We start from the raw sequence: 10,357 nt of genomic DNA on the forward strand, positions 1-10,357 counted from the left end.
AGTTCTTGGTCCGATTCCTCCTTCATCTCTTGATCTGAAAATGTACCGAACTGTCATTTGAAGTTCCCTGATGCAAAGTTTTAATTAAGGTATTTTAATTTTAAATTTAGACATACCTTCGGTGATTTCTTCCTTAATTTCTTGCTTGATTTCTAAACTTTCGTCATTGTCATATTCAATTGAAGTCTGCACATCAGAATAATTGGGAGAAGACATATGAGTAGCTATACGAGAATATAGCCCACCATCTGTTTGTCTCCCACATTTCGGATAAAATTTCGGGGTTGCAGTTGCTTTCGAAGAACTACCTTGATCTGGAAAAAATTGTTAATTACTTGCTTGCATATTAAAATAACTTCATTGATTCAAACTTCTAAATGTCTCTTGTTATCATTTTTAGATGTTCTTCTCACTTCAAGAAGAGCGACAATCAAAAACTATCATGCAATAAAATTTTAATTAATATTAAGTTAAAGAGAATGTTCTAAATTTCAGAAAAATGGCTAATGCATCAACTGGCAGTATCATAAATTTAATTTGATCACTAAAAAATACAGATCGCAAAAAGAAAAAGTACCGCGCAAAACAATGTGAGTTGGTTGATATAACAAACGCGCATTCGCGCATACCACAGAGCCGTAAAATGCACTTTCTCTGCCTAGTCCGGTAAAGTATCCCACCACTTATAAAACCCTACTTTTTGTTCCAAAGTCGCCAAAAAAACATGAAACCATACTCGCGTTACATAAATCACATGTTTTAGATACAAATTCAAAAAAAGACATAAAAAAACATCAATCAGTTGAATTTGGATGAATTGGGAAATAAAAGACAATTTCTGAAACGGAAATATATTATTATTTTACTTACTCATGATCAAAGTAAGGTGAGAGTGTACTATACACAAATCTTAAAGAGAAATTAAACTATTCATATTGTTTTATACAAATAAAATGTATTTTATGAATTTAATATTTTAAAAATGATGCATATTGCTTCAGATGGAAAGCAATGTTTTTTCTGAACATTAAAAATATAAAAATGTATTAAACCATTGATTCGTATTCAGAAATGTTAAACAAGAGAAATCTGAGATAATGAGTTTTTCAACTAGTATTATAAATTTTTCAAAGACAGAAGTTTCACGTATTACATTACTTGAGGTGGCATGAAGTAATATGTCTCGACAAGTTAACTTTTTCTTTCGCTTTGAAAGAGCAATAATCGCAAACAAATTGTGGCTTGAATGATGAGTGTTCTAAACGTTTATGCCGACGTAAATCTTTATCCCAACTGTAACTTCGAGAACATTTGTCGCAGTTAAACCTAGTTTGCGATGTCTTCGAGCTTTGCTTCTGATGCACGCGAACTACATGGGTATTCAAGTGATTTTTCCGCTTGAATCGTTTGTCGCAGAATGGACATCTAAACTGGGGCCTGACGTCGCATTCGTATTTTTTATGACTCCACAAATTTGATTTCAGAGTATAGCTTCGCGCACACTTTTCACATGTGTGCTTCATTTCCGGCTTTGAATCCTGAACTTTTTGCTTCTTTATGGTCTGCAGTTTATCAACCGCCAAAATAGAAGATCCTCTTATATCTGCGGTGCATAGTTTTAAATTATATTTTTTATCACATTTTTCACCTGTAAGTTCCTTTGTCTCTTCATCTGAAAGTTTATTAAAATATGATATGCAATTTTTTATTTTATAGTTTTATTTTAGATATTTTCTTTAAAAGTCTAGTCATACCTTGGATGATTTCTTCCTTGATTTGTAATGTTTCGTCAGTTACGCATCCAATCTTGGTACCAGAATAATTGTCAGAAGAAATATCAGTAGATGTACAAGAATATGGCCCAACATCTGGTTTTGCCCCACATTTTATATTACATTTCGGTCTTTTAGTTCCTTGCAGAGAATTATCGTGATCTGGAAAGCAATTATTAATTGATATATTGCCATTGAAATTATTAAAAGGATTCACACGCGTAAAATTATTTTTTTATTTTAATTTTATTATGTTCTTACTAAATTAACAAGACTTAAAATCACGAAAGTTTCATGTAACTAAGCCTGAATTAATATTAAGCTAAAGAAAATTTTCAATATCTCAGAAAAGGGGCTAATGTATTTACGGACAATAGGATACATCAACGAATCAATTTGGAATGAGTTAACAGATAAAAGACGATTTCTCCAACATAAAAATATTAATATTTTACTTACTCGGGATTAAAATAAGGTGCAAATGCACTTTACAAAAGACGTTATAAAGAAATTAAACTATTCATTTGTTCTAATACCAACAATATATATTTTCATGAATTCAATACTTGAAAATGATTCATGACATCATGAAAAATGACATCAGTTTCGATGGAGAACAAATATATATCTTTGAACATTAAAAACATAAAAATATACTAAACCGTTTATTCGTATTAAGAAATGCTCAGAAACTTTTTATATAATGAATTTCTTAATTAGTATAAGAAATTTTCCAAATTTTGAAGTTCCACCTATACAATTATTTAAGATGCCGTGAAGTAATATGTCTCGACAAGTTAGCTTTTTCTTTGGATTTAAAAGAACAATAATCGCAAAAAAATTGCGGCTTGACTGCCGCGTGTTCTAAACGTTTATGACGATTTAAATCTCCTAATCTCGTGTAGCTTCGAAAACATTTGTCGCAATTAAGCCTCGCTTGCGATGTCTTCGGGTTTGTATTCTGATGTATGCGAACAACATGGTTATTCATGTGAGTGTTCCGTTTAAATCGTTTCTCGCAGAAAGGACATCCAAACTGGGGCCTGACGTCGCATGTGAATTTTTGATGATTATTCAAACAATTTTTGGTTCTATAGCTTCGCGCACACTTTTCGCATGTGTATTTCCTTTGTGGGTTTGATTCCTCAATTTTCTGCTTCACTTTGGTCCGCGCTTTGTCGCAATCCGAAATAGCTGCTTCTCTTATATATACGGCGCATACTTTTGAATAATCTTGATCTGAAAGTGTAACAAAATGTAATTGGCAATTTTTGATTAAAAGTTTTAGTTGCGATATTTCAATTCCAAATACAGGCATACCTTCGGTGATTTCATCCTGGAGTTCTTGCTTAATTTCCATAGTTTCTTCATTTTCGTATGCAATTGAAGTCGTACCAGGATAATTGTCAGAAGAAATTTCAGTAGATGTACAAGAATATGACCCAACATCTGGTTTTGTCCTACATTTTGGATTTCGTCTCAGTCTCCTAGTTCTTTCTGAAAAGCCTTTTTGTCCTGAAAAAATAAAATTTCAAACAATTTTGTTGTATGTTGAAATTATTTATATAATTCACTTACTTAAATGTATCATCTTATTTTTCGATAATAAACATGCTCAGTATTAAATAAATCATGCAGAAAATGTTGAAACAATATTAAATTACTTGATATCATCAAAATAACAGAAAAGGCATTATTTTATTGACTGAGAACTAGCTCGAAATTTAAAATAAAAACTAACTTTGATCATTAATTAAAATTATCATAGCAATTTGATAATCTTAAATGTATGACAATGCATTTATCCATTGTTAAGATTATCCAAATTTAGATTTCACAAAAAGTGGTTCTAATCATACCAGATATAAGCCTAAATGATATGATGAGGTGAAATGATGTGCTGAAACAACTGATTTTTGCGCTTTATTTGAAAAAATATATATTATTAACCAATAGAATATTTTCCAGAAGTAATTTAAGTTTATTTCTATGGAAGTACTATCGGTAACCTAAAATACATTTATTCATAACGTTCACAAGATTACGCCATAAAAAATAGTAATTTATTCAGTAGAAGTTTTCTAAAATTTTAAGTTTCGTGTACTGCACTTCTTGAGATGAAGTGAAGCAATATATTCAAACAAGAGATTTTTCCTAGTCATTTTGTGTCCACAATAGTCGCAAATAAGTTTGTGTTCAATTTCTTCGTGTACAAAACGTTTATGTAGATTTAAACCATTTAACCAAGAGTAACTTCGAAAACATTCGTCGCAATTATGCCTCATTTTCGATGCCTGTAACTTCATTTTGAGATGTACACCACCCATGTGCTTACACATGTGAAATTTCTGTTTGAATCGTTTGAGGTATTACATTTTTCGCATGTGTACTTCCTTTCCAGTTTCTGTTTTGACATCAAAATTTTCTGCTTCTTTGGCTCCGCGTTTTGCAAGCAGCCAAAATATCATCTTCTTTTATATCTAAAGTACAGAATATTAAATCAATTTTTTTATTACGTTTTTCACTTGGAATTTTTTTAGAGGAAGCCTCTCATTCCAAAAAATTTACCAGAATATAAATTTCAATTTCACATTTTACAGTTTTAGTTACTATATTGTGACTCATATAGTCATACCCTGGATGATTTCTTCCTTGATTTCCAAAGTTTCGTCATTATCGTATTCAAGAGAGGTCCTGGTACCAGAATAATTGACAAAAGAAATATTAATAGTTATACATGTATGCGAGCTCCTAAGTTTCTATGGATTCTTACGTCTCTTCGGATTAGGGTTTCCTGTACACATTTGAACCATTATTTTCTCGGTCTGCCTCTCAACACAATATCATATATTTTAACTTGATACCCTTGTTTCATTAGTCGTTCAACTTTCATTCTCTCAACGTATCTAAACTCTCTAGAAGAAATATTTCACATATACCAACTAGTGTCTCGTCTACACCACATTTTTTTAGGATTATCTCATTACTCACCTTGTTAATCAGCTCTTTACCGCATATCACGCGCAGGAATTTCATGTAATAAATAAAAATTAACGGGTTAATTATGAATGAATTGTAAAATAAAAGACGATTTCTCAGAACGCAGAAATATTATTATTTTACTTACTTGGGATCAAAATAAGGTACGAATGAACTTTATAAAAATTAAATTAGTTAAATGACTTGACATGTCGTGAAGTAATATGTTTTGAAAAATGACTTTCTCTTTCGTTATAAAACCACAAATATCACAAACAAATTGTAGCTTACCTGCTGCGTGTTGTAAACGTTTATGTCGACATAAATTTCTATGACAACTGCAACGTCGAAAACATTTGATGCAATAATTCCTCGTTTTCGATGGGTGTACTTTTATTTTACGATGTACAAGATCCACGTAGCGGCTTATGTGACTTTTCCTTTTAAACCGTTTTTCGCAGAATTTATTTCTGAACTAGGGAATAACGTCACAAGTACATTTTTAATATCTATATAAGCAATTTTTGGTTTTAAAGCTTTGTGCACGATTTTTGCATGTGTATTGCATTTGCGCGTTTGATTTCTGAATTTTCTGATTCAACTGGGTCCGTCGTTTTTTCCCATCATCTGATTTTGTCCTACATTTTCGATTTTTTTTCGATCTCCTAATTTTTTCTGAAAAGCCTTTTTGGAGAGAAATAAAATTTCACAAAATTGCACTGCAATTTGAAATTATTGAAATAATTCACATGCTTGATGAGCATATATTAAATAATGATTAATTAAATACTGAGTCTACTGTTTTATTTTTCGATATAATAACCTCAGTATTTAATCAATCATGCAGTCAATATTGAAACAATATTAAATTAATCGATGGCATCTAAATGCCAGAAAAATAATTATTTTATTAAAGTAAAACAGGATACATCGTCAATATAGTTTAGTTGAAAATTGAATAAATTAGTATAATAAATAAAAAATCATAATTCGCTTTTACGTGAAGAAATAAATTTCTTTCCAATGTCGACATCGACTAGTTTATAATTTCTGGATCTTCAAGTGATGAGGACGAAAGGTTTTAATTGATTAAAACCGAAGAATATTTTAACCTAAAATGATATGAACAAGTGAAAGGATGTGTTTGAATAACTGAGCTATGCTTTTTACTTGATGAAAAATCGAAATATGTAGTTTTACTACTAAATTTCCCGGACTTAAAACCTTTCATACGTACATCATCAACATAACAAAACAAAGGTATATCAACCACCACAAAATATGCCAGAAGTCATTTAAAATGATATCGATGAACAGGGCTATTGGAATCTCAAAATACATTCACGCATAAAGTAAAAAAGAATACGCCTTAATAAATAGTATATTATTCAATAGATATTTCCTAATTTTTAAAGTTTCGTGTACTGCATTCCTTGAGATGGAATGAAGTGATATGATCTGCCAAGAGATTTTTCCGGTAAGTTTTGTGGCCACAATAGTCACAAACTACTTTTGGTTCGATTTCTTCGTGTACTGAACGTTTATGCCGATTTAAATCTTTAACCCAATTGTAACTTCGCGAACATTTATCGCAATTATGTCTGGTTTTCGATATCTGTACGGTCGTTTTAAGGTGCACGCGAGCAACATGCCTCAGCACGTGAGGATTCCGTTTGAATCTTTTGTCACACAATTTACATTTGAACTGTGGAGTGACGTGACAATCGTATTTTTGATGAGCAGTCAAATTATGTTTCTGCGAATAACTTCGCGCACACTTTTCACATGTGTGCTTCTTTTGCGATTTCTGTTTTGATTCCTGAATTTTGGGCTTCGTTTGGCTCTGCGGTTTGTTATCTGACAAAATATCATCTTTCCTTAAATGTGCAGAGCACAACATTGACTCAAATTTCTTGTGAAGATTTTCGCTCATAACTTTTTCCGAGGAAGTCTCTTGATCTAAAAATTTACCAAAATATAATTTTGAATTTTATATTTAACATTTTATAACTTTAGCTAATATATTTTTAACGCAATCGTCAAACCTTTGATGATTTCATTTTTGATTCCCAAAGTTTCGTCATTTTTGTATTCAGTTAAAGCTTTATCATTCAAATAATTCCTAGAAGACATATCAGTAATTATACATCTTTCGTCCAATTTATTTCTTTTGGAAATAAGACTGTGCTCTTCTTTCTGGTGTCTCCAAATATAAGTACACGATTCCGTTTCATATTTTAAATTACAATTTGGTCTTGAAGTTGATTTCAGAGAACTATCTTGACCTGGAAGAATAAAATTGTCTATTATTATGCTGCCATGAAGAATTATTTTCAAGATTTACAGGCCTAAATTGTTGTTACTTTATTTTTGGATATTCTACCTTAATTTAGAAGACGGAAAATCGAACGTGCATCATGCAGTAGAGTTTGAATCAAATACAAAATTACAAAACTATCGATTTAAATCCCCTAGTCTAGTGTGAATTTAAAAACAGTTGTCGCAAGTAAGCTACGCTTACGATGCCTTCGAGTTTTTTCTGAGGCATGCAAACTACATGGTTCTTCATGTCAATTCCTCGTTTAAATTGTTCGTACCGCAGATTTTGCACCTGAACTATGGCATGACGTCGCATTGAAATACAAGAATGTGGCCCACAATCTGCTTGGTCCCACATTTTGGATTTAGTTTCGATCTCGCAGTTGTTTCTGAAAAGCCTGCTTGGACAAGCAACATAAAATTATAAACTATTGGGTTGCAATTTTAAAAAAAAGTAAAATAATTCAAATGCTTAAATGTCTATAGCTTTATTTTTCGATATACACATAGAAAATTACACATGAACGAAACAGTGAATAATCAATAAATATTAAATTAATAGATAGCATTTCAATATTTTACAAAATCATCTTTTTTTAACGTAGAATAGAATACAATAGAATACATTCGTCAGTTTAGATGATTTTCAATTTATAGCAAATAATAAATCATAAAGATCGTTTACGTAAAAGATTTAAATTCCTTTTTCATTTTCGTCAAGGACCCGTTTATAATTTCAGGATCTTTCAGTGTTGGGAGCAAAAGATGTAAAAATTATTAAATGTACTTAACTGGTACCTGTAAAGAAGTTTCTGAGATGAAAAAATTGTATATTTTCTAGTTCTACATTTCATAAGAACTCACTTTGATTATTGATTAAAATTATTATTGCAACTTGTAAATCATGAAAGTAGATTGTAGAACAATGCATTTCGTTATTGTCGATCAAGATTATTAAACTACACATTTCACCAAATTCAGTTCCGCGCACACAAAATATAAGCTTATATATAAGTATTAATAATGTGCAATACGTGTATTTTTGTACACAACGAATCAATCAAAATTTAAAGAATTCATTAAAGTTGATATTGATGGAGAGTATTATCGGTACCATAAAATTAATTTACTCATTGAATGGAAAAAACGCATAGAAATAGTATATTATTCAATAAAAATTTCCTTAAGTTTAGAGTTTCGTGTACTGAATTCCTTGAGATGAAGGGAAGCAATATGTTCTACCAAGAGATTTTTATAGAATGTCTTGTGACCACAATAGTCGCATACTACTCTTTGTTCCTGTGCTTCGTGTATTGAACGCTTATGTCGCTTTAAATCTTTTAGCCAAGAGTAGCTTCGAGAACATTTATCGCATTTATGCCTTGTTTTCGACGTCTGTAAATTCGTTTTCAGATGTACGCTTTCCACGTGCTTACTCATTGGACCTTTTCGTTTGAATCGTTTTTTGCAGAATTTGCATTTGAACCGTGGGAAGACGTTGCAATCGTATTTTTGATGAGCAGTCAAATTATATTTGGTTGTATAGCTTCGGGCACACTTTTCGCATGCGTACTTTTTTTGCGGTTCCTGTTTCGATTCCTGAATTCTTAGCTTCGTTCCGCCATACGGTTTGTTAGCAGTCAAGATATTTTTCAAAATACTTTCTGAGGAAGTCTCTCGATCTAAAAATTTTCCGAAATGTTATTTTTTATTTTATAATTTTAGCTAACATATTTTGACTACTATAGTCATACCTTGGATGATTTCTTCCTTAATTTCCAAAGTTTCGTCATTGTCGTATTCAATTGAAGTCTTGGTGCCAGAATATTTTGCAGAAGAAATATGAGTAGTTATACGTATTTCATCCAATTGATTTATTTCAGAAATAAGATTGCGCTCTTCTCTCTGGTTTCTCAAAACATTAGTTGTTTTCACATACCTAGCTTGACCTGGCAAAAAGAATGGTTGATTACTATTATGCATTTTGAAATTATTTGAATAATTTACAGCCCTAACTGTCTGTTGTTTTGTTTTTGGATATTCTCCCTGAATTAATAAGACGAATAATCGCACATGCACCATGCAGTACCTCTTGAACCAATATTCAATTTTACAATATTATCTGAATCTCAGGAAAATAAATATTTTATTAGTGAAAATAAATTACATTTTATTTTATCCCTGAAAGTACACAACAAAATTATATTAAAAATCAAATGATAAAAAAAAAATTTAGACAAATTCGTTGCATCAATATTTACTGTCAAGACAGAAAAATACATCAAGCCAACTTTAAACGAATTAGTAAATAAAACACGATTTCACCAAACCAGAAATACTATTATTTTACTTACTTGAGACCAAAATAATGTTCAACTGCTCTTTATAAAAATTGAAAAAAAGAATTAAACTAACTATTTATTTATAAAGAAGCAATACATATCTTAATGAATTCAATATTTGAAATACGATTCTTGTTGATTTGGATAGAAAACCAAGTTATTTTTCTAATCACCAAAAATATAAACACGTGCTAAGCCGTTTATTTCTATTAACTAATGTCCAAAGGGAGCAATTTTAGGCAATTAATTATTCAATTACTATTAGAAATGTTCAAAACATTGAAGTTTCACGTATTAAAGTACTTGAGATGCCGTGAATTCATATGTCTTGACAAGAGAAATTTTTCTTTCACAGTATGGCCACAAATATCGCAAACAAATTGTGGTTTGACTGATGCGTGTTGTAAACGTTTATGTCGACGTAAATCTCTATGCCAACTGTAACTTCGAGAACATTTGTCGCATTTATGCCGGATTTTCGAAGCCTGAAAGTTCGTTTTAAGGTGAACGCTATTCACATGGTTACACATATGACTTTTCCGTTTGAATCGTTTTTTGCAGAATTTGCATTTGAACCGTGGGCTGACGTTGCAATCATATTTTTGATGAGCCATCAAATTATGTTTCTGTACATAGCTTCGGGCGCACATTTCGCATGTGTACTTCTTTTCCGGTTCCTGATTTGATTCCTGAATTCTTGGCATCGCTCGGCTATACGATTTGTTAACAGTCACAATATCATCTTCTCGCATGTCTGCAGTACACAAAATTAACTCAAATCTTTTATGACGATTTTTTCTTGTAGCTTTCTCTGAGGAAGACTCTCGATCTGAAAATTTACTAAAATGTAATTTAATTTGAAATGTTATCATTTTTGTTCATTTATTTCGACTGCTATGTTCACACCTTGGATGATTTCTTCCTTGATTTCCAAAGTTTCGTCAT

General features: G+C 31.2%; 2 protein-coding genes across 2 annotated transcripts; both read right to left on the reverse strand.

The window, feature by feature from the left end:
- Window positions 1-6,153: 6,153 nt before the first annotated feature.
- Window positions 6,154-9,053, reverse strand: LOC117182864 (zinc finger protein 189-like). The gene is made up of 3 exons (XM_033375975.1): window positions 8,825-9,053; window positions 6,797-7,036; window positions 6,154-6,710 (listed from the first exon to the last, which is right to left on the reverse strand). Exons 1-3 carry the CDS (start codon window positions 9,051-9,053, stop codon window positions 6,154-6,156), a joined length of 1,026 nt encoding a protein of 341 aa, XP_033231866.1.
- A 218-nt stretch (window positions 9,054-9,271) lies between these two features.
- LOC117167174 (zinc finger protein 235-like) lies at window positions 9,272-10,351 on the reverse strand. Its single transcript, XM_033351901.1, has 2 exons — window positions 10,319-10,351; window positions 9,272-10,241 (listed from the first exon to the last, which is right to left on the reverse strand). The coding sequence occupies exon 2, from the start codon at window positions 10,162-10,164 to the stop codon at window positions 9,700-9,702; it is 465 nt and encodes a 154-aa protein (XP_033207792.1). The 5' UTR covers window positions 10,165-10,241; window positions 10,319-10,351; the 3' UTR covers window positions 9,272-9,699.
- Window positions 10,352-10,357: the final 6 nt, after the last annotated feature.

This window comes from Belonocnema kinseyi, chromosome 2 (assembly GCF_010883055.1).
Source record: "Belonocnema kinseyi isolate 2016_QV_RU_SX_M_011 chromosome 2, B_treatae_v1, whole genome shotgun sequence".
In the NCBI taxonomy this organism is placed as follows: Eukaryota; Metazoa; Arthropoda; class Insecta; order Hymenoptera; family Cynipidae; genus Belonocnema; species Belonocnema kinseyi.

Coding starts and splice junctions, on each gene's coding strand:
- LOC117182864 (XM_033375975.1), bottom strand. CDS start 9,053: ATGCATAATAGTAATCAACCATTCTTTTTGCCAGGTCAAGCTAGGTAT. Junction 7,037..8,824: donor TAAGGAAGAAATCATCCAAG/GTATGACTATAG, acceptor TTATTCTTCCAG/GTCAAGATAGTTCTCTGAAA. Junction 6,711..6,796: donor CAAAAATGAAATCATCAAAG/GTTTGACGATTG, acceptor GTAAATTTTTAG/ATCAAGAGACTTCCTCGGAA.
- LOC117167174 (XM_033351901.1), bottom strand. CDS start 10,164: ATGCGAGAAGATGATATTGTGACTGTTAACAAATCGTATAGCCGAGCG.